Source organism: Oncorhynchus nerka, linkage group LG14 (assembly GCF_034236695.1).
Source record: "Oncorhynchus nerka isolate Pitt River linkage group LG14, Oner_Uvic_2.0, whole genome shotgun sequence".
Classification (NCBI taxonomy): domain Eukaryota; kingdom Metazoa; phylum Chordata; class Actinopteri; order Salmoniformes; family Salmonidae; genus Oncorhynchus; species Oncorhynchus nerka.
The window spans coordinates 94,350,970-94,367,146 of NC_088409.1; the positions used below are offsets into that span (position 1 = coordinate 94,350,970).

Sequence of the window (16,177 nt, forward strand, 5' to 3'; positions counted from 1 at the left end):
CTGTCCTGACCACTGTGTTCCTTTTATATAGAACTGTTTTGCTTTTGTATAGAACTGCAGGCTCCCTCTCAGGCTGTCCTGACTACTGTGTTCCTCCACAGACTTCAAAGACGATGGGCAGAAAGAGATCTTAAAAATTATCACACCAGTGTTATTGTTCTGACAGGTTCTCTCTCTTCCACACCATATGCATTTTTCTTATTCGTTTCAAAACGTTCGGTCCAGGTTTGTTGACTTGTAAATGCCACCCAGGTGCAAGTGTGCTGTCAGTCAGTCTCACCTGAAACCTTGTTCTCTGATGGCGAAGGCTGGCGTCTCTAGTGGGAGGATCTCTGAGCGGACAAACAGCTCTCTGATCCGCCTATCAATCACCTTGCCGTACTGCGCCCCGGCATCCAGGATGACCACCGCCCCCTCACATGAACCATTCTGAGGCTCAACGCTGCTGATGTCCAGCTGGGGGAGAGAAAAAACACACACTGTCCTGACCACGTAGGAACACTCAATCAGGATAACAACACAGGCCTATGTGTGGAATAGCCTTCAACCATGTAGACTCATCAAGGGTAGCATGGGATGTTTTGAATGAAGATACAACAGCCTAAATTCCCCAACAGTGGTTGAATCAAGGGGTGTTCAAAAGAAAGCGTTGCAAAACCTTTGCACTCGTTCAAAGACAGGCAAAACATTTGCGATGGTGAATGGCCGCCACTTCACCAACCTCACAGGAACGAGATTCGTTAAGGCCATAATGCAATTTGAGACACGCGAGTCTCAGTACTGAGAAGAGGGCACGCGTGACAAGACGTTACACACTCATTCAGTCCCTCATGAGGATCATGAGGATCACATGAGTCATACAGACGCTAGAGGCCTAACCAGGGGCCAGCTAGAGGCCTTACCAGGGGCCAGCTAGAGGCCTAACCAGGGGCCAGCTAGAGGCCGAACCAGGGGCCAGCTAGAGGCCGGACCAGGGGCCAGCTAGAGGCCTAACCAGGGGCCAGCTAGAGGCCTAACCAGGGGCCAGCTAGAGGCCTAACCAGGGGCCAGCTAGAGGCATTACCAGGGGCCAGCTAGAGGCATTACCAGGGGCCAGCTAGGAGGCCTAACCAGGGGCCAGCTAGACGCCTAACCAGGGGCCAGCTAGACCTTACAGTGAAGTCACGGATGCCAAACTTGGATGCTTTAATCCACCCTTTTAGATTTCTAGTAACTCAATCAGATATTTCTAGCCAGGATTCAAAAGCCAATGGACGTTACTTTAGACTAGATAGATCTACACAAGTTGTTCTGCAGTTAAATATATATATATATGCCTGCCCCTAATGCATGATTGATGAAGGCAGTCATTGATAAATTTATGTGATCAGTCAATGTTACCAAGGGAGATTGTCTTAGCATCATTATGGTTTACAAGCTTAATATTCCTATCATCAAAACGGTACATTTCTCATGCATTACATTGGGGCATTAGATATGGGCAAAACATTAAATGCACCACTCAAGTAAATTGTGAAATAAGAGAGCAGCGGGTCCCCACGTGGTTTCTGACACTATGTGCTTCCGTCAATGAAAAACAACAGGCTCGTGTATCAAACACCGCAAGTGACACCATAAAAACACCAAAACATTTCATATAAAACCGCTTCGATGCCGAGTTGTCATACTGGGCCTGTTTTCCTGGCAAAGTAAAATGGAGTACTTGTGGATATGAAAATAATACGATGGTTGGCCTATGTTGCAGTTGGCACAACTGTGGTGGGTGGACAGACCGGAGACCGGGCGCTAGCTAACTAACAAGTCATAGTTAGCCATCTAGCGTTAGCTGTCAACCCGATTATTTATCTTCAATTACCCAACAAATGTACATTGGTCGTAACACGAAATCTCTAACTATTACTATAAGGGTTAAACATGATGTAAAGTCCACGACCATCTGAAACTGCTAGTTATTCTGCTAGTGTGGGTTAACTATATATCGGACTATACCTAACGCTGCAGATAGCTACATATCCAGCTGTGCGGCAGCAGCTAGGCTACATTCCACGCGGCTTCTGCTAGCTGGCTAGCTAGTAATATATACACAATGAAAGATGCAACAGTAGCATAAAAGTTACATTCACTGTATGCTGGATGTTTATTTTATTTTTAAAATCCAAAAACATACGTTTAAAAGACGAGGGGACCGGTATCCCAGGCTGGGGGAGCACGCACGCCGTAAGTTTGCTGAAAACACGACACAGGCCGTAGCTAACCGGGGACTCTCCCAGCGCCCATGTACCGCAGCCAAAACATTGAAAAGAAACGGGCTATGTTGCTCCCATGGCGGCACACAGGCCGTTGTTTGACTGACCTTGGTTTCTCCGTTGCACAGAGCCATGGATGACTGTAGCGGAATGAACTCTCCTCCTCGGTCTTCCAGATCTCGTACGCAACAGAGACTAGTGGATGCTCGCGGAGTTGGTGCGCCGACCGCTGACGACAATGTGCGCTAACGAGTACTTCCCTACTACAATACTCACTAGGGTGGCTGTTCAACTACTTCACTCAATGCATGTGACTGTTCCCTCCCTTGTCGGAGAGTAGTGAGTACTAATGGCTGTCTGCGTGGGAATGTGGGCTTCTACGGACGAATTACTCCTGGATAATTCAATGAAAAAGTTTATTATGGAAAAGGTTCAGCAGTTTACAAGCGGAAGAATTTGCCCTATGTCTAATTGTCTATATCACGTGAATAATTTAGTTCGGCGATGTAATTACATAGCGGACTAAACTCCATGGTGAAATAATGAACTCCTTCACCATGGAGTTTAGTCCTCATTGTAATTGAAGGATTTATGTTATCTAGGATACTAGGCCTAAATCATAGTCGGGGTGTCCCATAACGCCCCTTAACATGATGTTGACCTGCCATGAACTTCAACAGAAATAGCACCTCTGTGTTCCTCCGGGGCCCCAACACCTCAGCACCTTCATATATCAGCCATAGCATCTGTGGTTTAATGTGGTTTAAAACCATTTAGAAGAACAGCCAGTCTCCAGGGAAATAAATGACAAAGAAATAGCAAGAGATGTATCCATTCTCTTAGTGTGTTTTGGTTGTCAGGGTGGATTTTGCAGCCTAGGCTACTACTCTCCTTTTGTCAGTGGGGTAAAGTAGTAGCCGGGAAGAATCAGATCCAGCCTCCAAGAGGCCTCTTTGGTTTCAGGTGAGCGCTGTGTGCTAACTGTCCCCCTCTCATTCTCTCCTATCAGTTAGTTGGAGGGGATCATTTTGGATCCCTCTGTGGGTGAAGTGTAACAGGAGCTATGAAGGGAAATCCAGGCACCAGTAAGTCGATTCAACTTCAACTCCACGAAACAGAGTGTTTGCACACTCACTGCATGTAAACATGGTACACTGCATGTAAACATGGTACACTGCATGTACACTGCATGTAAACATGGTACACTGCATGTAAACATGGTACACTGCATGTACACTGCATGTAAACATGGTACACTGCATGTACACTGCATGTAAACATGGTACACTGCATCTAAACATGGTACACTGCATGTAAACATAGTACACTGCATCTAAACATGGTACACTGCATGTAAACATGGTACACTGCATGTAAACATGGTACACTGCATGTAAACATGGTACACTGCATGTACACTGCATGTAAACATGGTACACTGCATCTAAACATGGTACACTGCATGTAAACATGGTACACTGCATGTAAACATGGTACACTGCATCTAAACATGGTACACTGCATGTAAACATGGTACACTGCATGTAAACATGGTGCACTGCATGTAAACATGGTGCACTGCATGTAAACATGGTACACTGCATGTAAACATGGTACACTGCATGTACACTGCATGTAAACATGGTACACTGCATGTAAACATGGTGCACTGCATGTAAACATGGTGCACTGCATGTAAACATGGTACACTGCATGTAAACATGGTACACTGCATGTACACTGCATGTAAACATGGTACACTGCATGTAAACATGGTGCACTGCATGTAAACATGATGCACTGCATGTAAACATGGTACACTGCATGTAAACATGGTACACTGCATGTAAACATGGTACACTGCATGTAAACATGGTACACTGCATGTGGACAGGAATCTCACAGCAAAAAGACGATGCCTCCATCTCTTCATTCAAAGACTCAATCATTGACACTCTTACTTGTGGCTGCTTCGCGTGATGTATTGTTGTCTCTACCTTCTTGCCCTTTGTACTGTTGTCTGTGCCCAATAACGTTTGTGTTTTGTGCTGCTACCATGTTGTTGTCATGTTGTGTTGCTACCATGCTGTGTGTTCATGTGTTGCTGCCATGCTATGTCGTCGTCTTAGGTCTCTCTTTATGTAGTCTTGTGGTGTCTCTCTTGTCGTGATGTGTGTTTTGTCCTATATTTGAATTTTATTTTGAATCCCAGGCCACGTCCCCGCAAGAGCCATTTTGTCTTCTGGTAGGCCGTCATTGTAAATAAGAATGTGTTCTTAACTGACTTGCCTAGTTAAATAATGGTTAAATAAAAATAATAAATAATCCAACTGTTGTGCTGCAGGATTCTGTTTCACCCTTTCAGTTTCACGTGGAACATACCGGTTTGTTCACCTGGGATTCTTATCTCTATTTTAAAAGTAAATCGTGTTTGTAAAATAACAAGGAAAGCTGCTGGATATATCATTTGATATAGATCAGGGCAAGATGAGGACATCACTCATATGAGATTGTCATCTGCTGGAGAAGATCGTTTTAAAAACGAATGATGATGTAGTTATAATATGTAATGTGTGTGTGTTACCTTTATTTATTTAACCAGGCAAGTCAGTTAAGAACACATTCTTATTTTCAATGACGGCCTAGGAACAGTGGGTTAACTGCCTGTTCAGGGGCAGAACAACAGATGTGTACCTGGTCGGCTCGGGGGTTTGAACTCGCAACCTTCCAGTTACTAGTCCAACGCTCTAACCACTAGGCTACCCTGCCGCCCCATGTCATGTAAATACCCATATAGTGGACTGTAAAATAAAGCTCTAGGTCTAGCAATCCCCCCCCCCCTTCCCATTTCAAACAGTGACTTCTTGTGTGGTGTTAGCTGACACAGTGTCACATGGTTTAACTAGTTGGCCTGGTCTGGTCACATGGCATTAACCAGTTTCACATGGCCCCTCATAGCTGTGGCAGAGAGTCATTCGTTACCTTAGACACAGAATGGAGACTCGCCCTGGTTGACACCACAGATGCATTACATGGCATTTACTTATGTTACTATGAGAGGGGGCTGCTCACAATATACCTCTTGTTTAGTTTGGGTGAGTCTGTAGGAGCAGGGTGATGTGGGCCAAAAGAGTATCAGTTACCCCTCTAAAGTCTGTTTAAGAAAACAAGGGTTTTCCGCCCAACTGAACACCTCTCCTTGACACTGTCACTCTTTAAAAAAAAACAAGTAAAAGATCCATTCACAAACTAAAAATGATATCAAATGTAGAAAATGTCCTGCATGAATTAAACTGGGCTACGTATGCAATAAAACTGTTTGCAGCAACCAGTGGAGGGCAGAGGAATAATGGATGAATGTACCACAGGCTCCATATTGTGAGAGAAATCAGCGCCAGGTTAAAGGAAAGGTTTTTCAACACACACTGTTATTTATATCTTTTTTTACAAGTTATTTTCCATTTTTATTATGAATACAACAAATACATACAAACAAGGGTACATAAACGTAACAAACAGTTGTATTACATATCGAGATACATTTTCAATTTGTCCAAATGTTTTATGGGACGTAATTGCTTTTCCATTTACTGATAGAATTTAAATATTATTTTGACATTATCTTAAATAATGTGAATAGAGGTTTGTTCTCCACCCACTTCATTTTATGGATAAAGAATCTTCCATGAAAAAATAAACAAATTAACAATGAAAGTTAAATCAGGGTCCATATCATTTGGATCAATATAAAACATAACATCAGAGTCTCTCAGATTAATTTAATAGTCGTTTATTTTAAAATATAATCTTCTAACTCACTCCAAAATCTTCCGACGTAAGAACAGTCACAAAATACACACATACACTGTCTCATTCTATTCCTCTACCAACCCTGCCCTGTCTATGGGAAAGTGATGCATACTGGGAAAAGGGCCAAAAGTTCTGCTGTGGATAATATTTCACTTGGTTAATTATCACAGTATGAGAGAGACGGGGGGAACATACAGTATCTGTGGGTCTGCTAATAAAACTTCAGCAGATGTCAAGTTTATCGTGGGAAACTGTAGTTACACCAAATTACCACTAGAGGGAGCAAGACGTTCAATTTTGAAAGGCTCTGTTACCGCTAGAAAGAAAATTGGTATTACAGTTTTTTTTAACAATCGCTAGGACCCATTTCTCAATACTTAGGTCACTTTTTCAAAACTCTTCACACAGTGAGCACAACAGAAGTCTATGTGGGTTAAACTGTGAATCATTTTTCATCGCTTTGGCACAAAATGCATTCATTGATTACATCTTTCAAATGTAATTAATTATTTTGTCACTCAGACACAACCACCACCGAAACTCTTTGTACCTACAGGCCAATTTGCACATGTTTACATAAGTTTTAAAATGTTGAAAACGGTAAATTCAAAACCTAACACAAAATTGAATATGACAGCAATTTGCTACATTTCTACAGTAACAAGGTATTGAAATATATTCCAAATCTAAAAAATGAAATATCAAAACAATCAGACCAACCACAGCTGATTTGTAATTGTATGGGACAATGTGGCATTTCACCACTCCCGTGCAGTCACAGAGTGGTTTGCAGCCCATCATAGGATGGTGTCACTTTTCCTCCCACCTTACACTCCATTCCTCAACCCCATAGAGGAACTATTTTCCTCTAATGTCGATAAATAGTAGGCCTATATCCATCTCTAGCAGGCCTAATGTCGATCACTGGTAGGCCTAATGTCTATCACTGGTAGGCTAATGCCGATCACTGGTAGGCCTAATGTCGATCACTGGTAGGCCTAATGTCGATCACTGGTAGGACTAACAACTATCACTATTAGGCCTAATGTCAATCACTAGTAGGACTAACAACTATCACTGGCAGGCCTAATGTCGATCACTGGTAGGACTAATGTCGATCACTGGTAGGCCTAATGTCGATCACTGGTAGGCCTAATGTCGATCACTGGGGTGCCTAATGTCGATCACCATTAGGCCTAATGTCGATCACTGGTAGGACTAATGTCGATCACTATCAGGCCTAATGTCGATCACTATCAGGCCTAATGTCGATCACTATCAGGCCTAATGTCGATCACTAGTAGGCCTAATGTCGATCACTGGTAGGCCTAATGTTGATCACTGGTAGGCCTAATGTCGATCACTGGTAGGCCTAATGTCGATCACTGGTAGGACTAACAACTATCACTAGCAGGCCTAATGTCGATCACTGGTAGGACTAATGTCTATTACTAGTAGGCCTAATGTCAATCACTAGTAGGACTAATGTCGATCACTCAGGCCTAATGTCGATCACTATCAGGCCTAATGTCGATCACTATCAGGCCTAATGTCGATCACTATCAGGCCTAATGTCGATCACTGGTAGGACTAACAACTATTACTATTAGGCCTAATGTCAATCACCAGTAGGACTCATGTCGATCACTGGTAGGACTAACAACTATCACTATTAGGCCTAATGTCTATCACCATTAGGCCTAATGTCGATCACTGGTAGGACTAACAACTATCACTATTAGGCCTAATGTCTATCACCATTAGGCCTAATGTCAATCACCAGTAGGACTCATGTCAATCACTAGCAGGCCTAATGTCGATCCCTAGCAGGCCTAATGTCGATCACTAGTAGGCCTAATGTCGATCACTAGTAGACCTAATGTCTATAACTAGTAGGACTAATGTAGATCACTAGTAGGCCTAATGTCTATTACTAGCAGGCCTTATGTCGATCCCTAGTAGACCTAATGTCTATAACTAGTAGGACTAATGTAGATCACTAGTAGACCTAATGTCTATAACTAGTAGGACTAATGTCGATCACTAGTAGGACTAATGTCAATCACAGGTCGTCTTACTGTCAATCACTAGCAGGCCTAATGTAGATCACTAGCAGGCCTAATGTCGATCACTAGTAGACCTAATGTCTATAACTAGTAGGACTAATGTCGATCACTAGTAGGACTAATGTCAATCACAGGTCGTCTTACTGTCAATCACTAGTAGGCCTAATGTCGATCAATAGGAGGCCTAATGTCGATAACTAGTAGGCCTAATGTCGATCACTAGTAGGACTAATGTTGATCACTAGTAAGCCTAATGTCGATCACTGGTAGGTCTAATGTCGATCACAAGTGGGCCTAATGTTCATCACTAGCAGGCCTAATGTCGATCACTAGTAGGCCTAATGTCCATCACTAGCAGGCCTAATGTCGATCACTAGTAGGCCTAATGTCGATCACTAGTAGGACTAATGTCAATCACAGGTCGTCTTACTGTCAATCACTAGCAGGCCTAATGTCGATCAATAGGAGGCCTAATGTCGATAACTAGTAGGCCTAATGTCGATCACTAGTAGGACTAATGTCGATCACTAGTAAGCCTAATGTTGATCACTGGTAGGTCTAATGTCGATCACAAGTGGGTATAATGTTCATCACTAGCAGGCCTAATGTCGATCACTAGTAGGCCTAATGTCCATCACTAGCAGGCCTAATGTCGATCACAAGTGGACCTAATGTTGATCACAAGTGGACCTAATGTCGATCACAAGTGGACCTAATGTCGATAAACAGGCCTAATGTCCATCACTAGCAGGCCTAATGTCCATCACTAGTAGGCCTAATGTCGATCATTAAGTTGGACTAACAACTATCACTATTAGGCCTAATGTCAATCACCTTTAGGACAAATGTCAATCACCAGCAGGACTAATGTCCATCACTAGTAGGCCTAATGTCTATCACTAGTAGGCCTAATGTCGATAACTAGTAGGTCTAATGTCGATCACTAGTAGGCCTAATGTCGATCACTAGTAAGCCTAATGTCGATCACTGGTAGGTCTAATGTCGATCACTAGTAGGCCTAATGTCGATCACTAGTAGGCCTAATGTCAATCATTAAAAGGCCTAATGTCGATCCCTAGCAGGCCTAATGTCAATCCCTAGTAGGACTAATGTCGATCACTGGTAGGCCTAATGTCAATCATCATTAGGACTAATGTCTATCACCAGTAGGACTGTTTCACCAGTAGACCTCATGTATATCACTAGTAGACCTAACGTCTATCACTATTAGGACTAATGTCTATCACCAGTAGACGTAATGTCTATCACCAGTAGGCCTAATGTCGATCACTAGTAGGCTTTGGGTCGGTCACTTGTAGGCATAATGTCCATAACTAGTAGGCCTAATGTCAATCACAAGTAGACCTAATGTCAATAAATAGCAGGCCTAATGTTGATCACTAGTAGGACTAACAACTATCACTATTAGGCTTAATGTCAATCGCTAGTAGGCCTAATGGCAATCAATAGCAGGACTAACATCGATCACTAGTAGGCCTAATGGCATTCACTAGCAGGCCTAACGTCGATCACTAGTAGGCCTAATGTCGATCACTCGTAGGTCTAATGTCGATCACTAGTAGGACTAATGTCGATCACTAGTAGGTCTAATGTCGATCACTAGTAGGTCTAATGTCGATCACTAGTAGGTCTAATGTCGATCACTAGTAGGTCTAATGTCGATCACTAGTAGGACTAATGTCGATCACTCGTAGGCCTAATGTCGATCACTAGTAGGTCTAATGTCGATCACTAGTAGGTCTAATGTCGATCACTAGTAGGTCTAATGTCGATCACTAGTAGGTCTAATGTCGATCACTAGTAGGTCTAATGTCGATCACTCGTAGGCCTAATGTCGATCACCAGTAGGCCTAATGTCAATCCCTAGTTGACCTTATGTCAATCACTCGTAGGCCTAATGTCAATCCCTAGTTGACCTTATGTCAATCACTCGTAGGCCTAATGTCAATCCCTAGTTGACCTTATGTCAATCACTCGTAGGCCTAATGTCAATCCCTAGTTGACCTTATGTCAATCGCTTGTAGGCCTAATGTCGATAATTATGTTGCAATTTTTTAAAATGAATCTGAAATATGACATTTCCATAAGTATCCAGATCCTTTACTCAGTACTTTGTTGAAGCACCTTCTGCAGCGATTAATCACACATATGAAGTTTTGAAAAGATCTGACCTTTTTAACCCTTCAAAAAAGCCACCATGTCACCATTTTAAGGTACTTCCGGTTGACAGAGGAAGCTGAAAGTGAACACATATCCTCCTTCGTGTAGGCTCTTATAGAATTAATAGTTTTAAGTCTTTATGTTAACAACTGACTTATTTACAGAGGGTTGAATGAGTGTGTGTTATTTCAGAAAATCACAGAAAATCACAGAAATCTCGCAGAGCTCCGAAACCCACTTAAAAAAGATTTGTCTGAACACCCTGCAACTGGATCTGTAGCTTTTTGGAGAAAAAAAAACACTTTTTTTTGAACATCACCAAGTGTACAATGTACGATTTCTCTTAAATGACGATAGATAAATGGCTGGTTCTTTTTTTTTCTGACACCGTAGGTTTATGTACTTTGAAGTAAAGCGGTCAAATTAGCGCTCTATTTTCGCTTTTGACCTTTAATCCCAGAAAATGGCTAGTCTAGTAAGGGATCGTACATTTGCAATATGGAGTTTCTCATCAACCATATGGCAAATGTCAAAATGTTCCCTTCTGTATGGAATTTCTTTCCTTCTTAATGTGTTTGAGCCAATCAGTTGTGTAGTGACAAGGTAGGGTTTGGTATACCGAAGAAAGCCAGAGGAAAGCCCTATTTGGTAAAAGACCAAGTCCATATTATGGCAAGAACAGCTCAAATAAGCAAAGAGAAACGACAGTCCATCATTACTTCAGGAACTTTGAACGTTTCTTTAAGTGCAGTTGCAAAAACCATCAAGCGCTATGATGAAACTGGCTCTCGTGAGGACCGCCACAGGAAAGGAAGACCCAGAGTTACCTCTGCTGCAGAGGATAAGTTCATTAGAGTTAACTGGCTCTCGTGAGGACCGCCACATGAAAAGAAGATCCAGAGTTACCTCTGCTTTAGAGGATAAGTTCATTAGAGTTACCAGCCTAAAAATTTGCAGCCCAAAAAAATGCTTCACAGAGTTCCAGAAACAGACCCATCTCAACATCAACTGTTCAGAGGAGACTGCGTGAATCAGGCCTTCATGGTAGAATTGCTACTAAGAAACCTCTACTTACGGACACCAATAATAAGAAGAGACTTGCTTTGAAACACGGCAGTGGAAATATGTCCTTTGGTCTGATGAGTCCAAATCTGAGATTTTTGGTTCCAACCGCCTGTCTTTGTGAGACGTATAGTAGGTGAACGGATGATCTCAGCATGTGTGGTTCCCATCGTGAAGCATGTAGGAGAAGGCGTGATGGTGTGGGGGTGCTTTGCTGTTGACACTATCTGTGATTTATTTAGAATTCAAGGCACACTTAACCAGCATGGCTATCAAAGCATTCTGCAGCGATACGCCATCTCATCTGGTTTCCGCTTACTGGGACTATCATTTGTTTTTCAACAGGACAATGACCCAAAACACACCTCCAGGCTGTGTAAGAGCTATTTGACCAAGAAGGAGAGTGATGGAGTGCTGCATCAGATGAACTGGCCTCCACAATCACCCAACCTCAACCCAACTGGGAGGTTTGGGAGGAGTTGGACCGCAGAGTGAAGGAAAAGCAGCCAACATGTCCTCAGCATATGTGGGAACTCCTTCAAGACTGTTGTAAAAGCATTCCATGTGAAGCTGGTTGAGAGAATGCCAAGAGTGTGCAATGCTGTCATCAAGGCAAAGGGGGAATACTTTGAAGAATCTCAAATATATTTTGAATTGTTGAACACTTTTTTTGGTCACTACATGATTCCATATGTGCTACATAAATTCATAGTGTTGATGTCTTCACTATTATTCTACAATGTAGAAAATAGTCAAAAATAAGGAAAAATAAAGAAAAACCCTTGAATGAGTAGGTGTGTCCAAACTTTTGACTGGTACTGTATCTGCTACCAATGACTGGAACGAACTGCAGAAATCTCTGAAGCTGGAGACTCATATCTCCCTCACTAACTTTAAGCACCAGCTGTCAGAGCAGCTCACAGATCACTGCACCTGTACATAGCCCATCTGTAAACAGCCCATCTATCTACCTACCTCATCCCCATACTGTATTTATTTATTTATCTTGCTCCTTTGCACCCCAGTATCTCTACTTGCACATTCATCTTCTGCACATCTACCATTCCAGTGTTTTAATTGCTACATTGTAATTACTTCGCCACCATGGCCTATTTATTAACTTGAATCCCTTAATTAACCTCATTTGCACTCACTGTATATAGACTTTTTGTTTTCTTTTGTTCTACTGTATTATTGACTATGTTTTGTTTATTCCATGTGTAACTCTGTGTTGTTGTATGTGTTGAATTGCTATGCTTTATTTTGGCCAGTCGCAGTTGCAAATGAGAACTTGTTCTCAACTAGCCTACCTGGTTAAATAAAATAAAGCTGAATTATATATATATATAAAGCCACCGTGCTTCTACACCTGCATTGCTTGTTTGGCTGGGTTTTCTGTATAAGCACTTTGTGACATCGGCTGATGTAAAAAGGGCTTTATCAATACATTTGATTGATTGATTGATTGATTGATTGATAGACGCTACTGGGAAATGTTTACTTACAAGTTAACCAACTATGTAGTTCAAGAAATAGAGTTAAGAAAAGGTAACTCGTTACTCTAGGTAACTGGTACAAGAAATAGAGTTAAGAAAAGGTAACTTGTTACTCTAGGTAACTGGTACAAGAAATAGAGTTAAGAAAAGGTAACTTGTTACTCTAGGTAACTGGTACAAGAAATAGAGTTAAGAAAAGGTAACTCATTACTCTAGGTAACATGTAGGTTGGGGTAAAGTGACAATGCATCGATAATAAACAGTGATTAGCAGCAGTGTAAAAACAAAGTGTTTGTGTGTGTGGGGGGGTTCAATGTAAATAGTCCGGGTGAACATTTAATTAAAAGTTCAGGCGGCTAGAAGCTGTTAAGAAGCCTTTTGGACTTGGCACGCCGGTTCCACTTGCTGAATGGTAGCAGGGAGAATAGTCTATGACTTGGGTAACTGGAGTCTTTGACAATTTTTTGGGCCTTCCTCTGACACCGCCTAGTATAGAGGTCCTGGATGGCAGGAAGTTTAGCCACAGTGATGTACTAGGCTGTACACACTACCCTCTGTAGTGCCTTACGGTTGGATACCGAGCAGTTGCCATACCAGGCGGTGATGTAACCGGCCAGGGTGCTCTTGATGACGCAGCGGTATAATTTTATGAGAATCTGGGGACCCATGACAAATCTTTTCAGTCTCCTGAGGGATTAAAGGCGTTGTCGTGCCCTCTTCACGAATTTGTGTTGTTGCCTTCCCTTACCACCTGAGAGCGGTCTGTCAGGAAGTCCAGGATCCAGTTGCAGAGGGAGGTGTTTAGTTCCAGGGTCCTTAACTTAGTGATGAGCTTTGTGGGCACTATGGTGTGGAATGCTTAGCTGTAGTCAATGAACAGCATTCTCACGTAGGTGTTCCTTTTGTCCAGGTGGGAAAGGGCAAGTGTGGAGAGTGATTGAGGTTGTGTCATCTGTGGATCTGTTGGGGCAGTATGCGAATTGGAGTGGGTCTAAGTTTTCTGGGATGATGGTGTTGATGTGAGCCATGACCAGCCTTTCAAAGCACTTCATGGCTACCAACGTGAGTGCTATGGGGTGGTAATCATTTAGGCAGGTTACCTTCGCTTCCTTAGGCACAGAGACTATGGTGGTCTGCTTGAAACATGTAGGTATTACAGACTCAGTTATGGAGAGGTTGAAAATGTCAGTGGAGACACTTGCCAGTTGGTCTGCACTTGCTCTGAGTACACATCTTGGTAATCCGCCTGGCCCCGCGGCCTTGTGAATGTTTACCTGTTTAAAGGTCTTGCTCACATCGGCTACGGAGAGCAGGATCACACAGTTGTCCGCAACAGCTGGTGCTCTCATGCATGCTTCTGTGTTGTTTGCCTCGATGCGAGTATAAAAGGCATTTAGCCCTTCTGGTAGGCTCGCGTCACTGGGCAGCTTGTGGCTGGGTTTCCCTTTGTAGTCCATAATAATATAATGTGTAACAAATAGTTAATTAAAAGAGATTAGTTGTTACAATTAACATAGATCATTTTTTATGAATGAATGTTTTATTATGATAACGTTTGCAACTGTACTGTGTGGCATGAGTGCATATGGAACCACAATAACGACATAATAATGTGTATGCATATCCTAGTGGAACAGAAATTAAATGAAGTTTGACACGTCAGCCGAAGCACTCGGACACATTTCGACGTTACACAAATACACGTCCTCGCTCTCAGCAAAACAATCTGCCGATGTTAGCGGGTGAAGGCTAAATAGGTAGCTATTTCTGTTACCTTATTAAATGTAATTCATACATAGTGCAAGGCAATGTTTGCTGTCGAATGAACTACAACGCATTGCTTGAATGGTGATACACAATCATTATTAGATATTGGTATGTGGCGTCGTATGTCACGTTATTATAGCTCGCTAACGTGCTTATCTTATCTCATTCAACATCATTTGAGCTCCAATTACCATTTTAACCAATATTTATTAAAATCACATTGCCTTTTCTGTTCGCCGATGTTTTGTGACTTCCTATCCTGTGACTTTACTATTCTGATCCAGATGTTAACGTTACTGTTAGCTAACTAACGCATTCATTTGGTTGCTCTGCTCTCATGCCAGTGAGGCTTTATGGTGTATTCTAGCAATACGAATAATCCGAATTTCCTTAGACAACAAAAATAATAATAAACTAAACTACTGCGTTGTTTTGATTCCCACCTACGTCATGAGTTTGCTGGTGTCTGCCCGGGCTGAGTCAACGGGGAACTGTTTGAGGAGGTGTTTGACAGTACAGCTGAACATGCGTTGTCACGATGATTATTCAACATTGTATACGTTCTCTCTCCCATTGGTCTGGATTAAAACTTCTAGCTAGTAACATTCTCTCCCATTGGTCTGGATTAAGACTTCTAGCTAGTAACATTCTCTCTCCCATTGGTCTGGATTAAAACTTCTAGCTAGTAACATTCTCTCTCCCATTGGTCTGGATTAAGATTTCTAGCTAGTAACATTCTCTCTCCCATTGGTCTGGATGAAGACTTCTAGCTAGTAACATTCTCCCATTGGTCTATATTAAGACTTCTAGCTAGTAACATTCTCCCATTGGTCTGGATTAAGACTTCTAGCTAGTAACATTCTCTCTCCCATTGGTCTGGATTAAGACTTCTAGCTAGTAACATTCTCTCTCCCATTGGTCTGGATAAAGACTTCTAGCTAGTAACATTCTCTCTCCCATTGGTCTGGAATAAAACTTCTAGCTAGTAACATTCTCTCCCATTGGTCTGGATTAAGACTTCTAGCTAGTAACATTCTCTCTCCCATTGGTCTGGATTAAAACTTCTAGCTAGTAACATTCTCTCTCCCATTGGTCTGGATTAAGACTTCTAGCTAGTAACATTCTCCCATTGGTCTAGATTAAAACTTCTAGCTAGTAACATTCTCTCTCCCCCATTGGTCTGGATTAAGACTTCTAGCTAGTAACATTCTCTCTCCCATTGGTCTAGATTAAGACTTCTAGCTAGTAACATTCTCCCATTGGTCTGGATTAAGACTTCTAGCTAGTAACATTCTCTCTCCCATTGGTCTGGATTAAGACTTCTAGCTAGTAACATTCTCTCTCCCATTGGTCTGGATTAAGACTTCTAGCTAGTAACATTCTCTCTCCCATTGGTCTGGATTTAAACTTCTAGCTAGTAACATTCTCTCCCATTGGTCTAGATTAAGACTTCTAGCTAGTAACATTCTCTCTCCCATTGGTCTAGATTAAGACTTCTAGCTAGTAACATTCTCTCTCCCATTGGTCTGGATTAAGACTTCTAGCTAGT

At 42.1% G+C, this 16,177-nt stretch overlaps 1 protein-coding gene across 8 annotated transcripts in view; it reads right to left on the minus strand.

Annotated features, from left to right (window-relative positions):
- LOC115124313 (GMP synthase [glutamine-hydrolyzing]-like) overlaps positions 1 to 2,560 on the minus strand; it is a 35,502-nt gene extending 32,942 nt beyond the window's left edge. For 5 of the 8 annotated variants that reach the window (XM_065000559.1, XM_065000557.1, XM_065000560.1 and 2 more), the window contains exons 1-2: positions 2,354 to 2,556; positions 281 to 456 (exon numbers count right to left, since the gene is read on the minus strand). In XM_065000559.1, coding sequence (XP_064856631.1) covers positions 281 to 456; positions 2,354 to 2,380 — 203 coding nt within the window. In that variant the 5' untranslated portion in view covers positions 2,381 to 2,556. Of the gene's footprint in view, positions 1 to 280; positions 457 to 2,353 lie in introns of all 8 variants that reach the window. The other 3 variants (XM_065000561.1, XM_065000562.1, XM_065000563.1) reach the window with 3 other exon arrangements.
- Between the last annotated feature and the right edge of the window lie 13,617 nt (positions 2,561 to 16,177).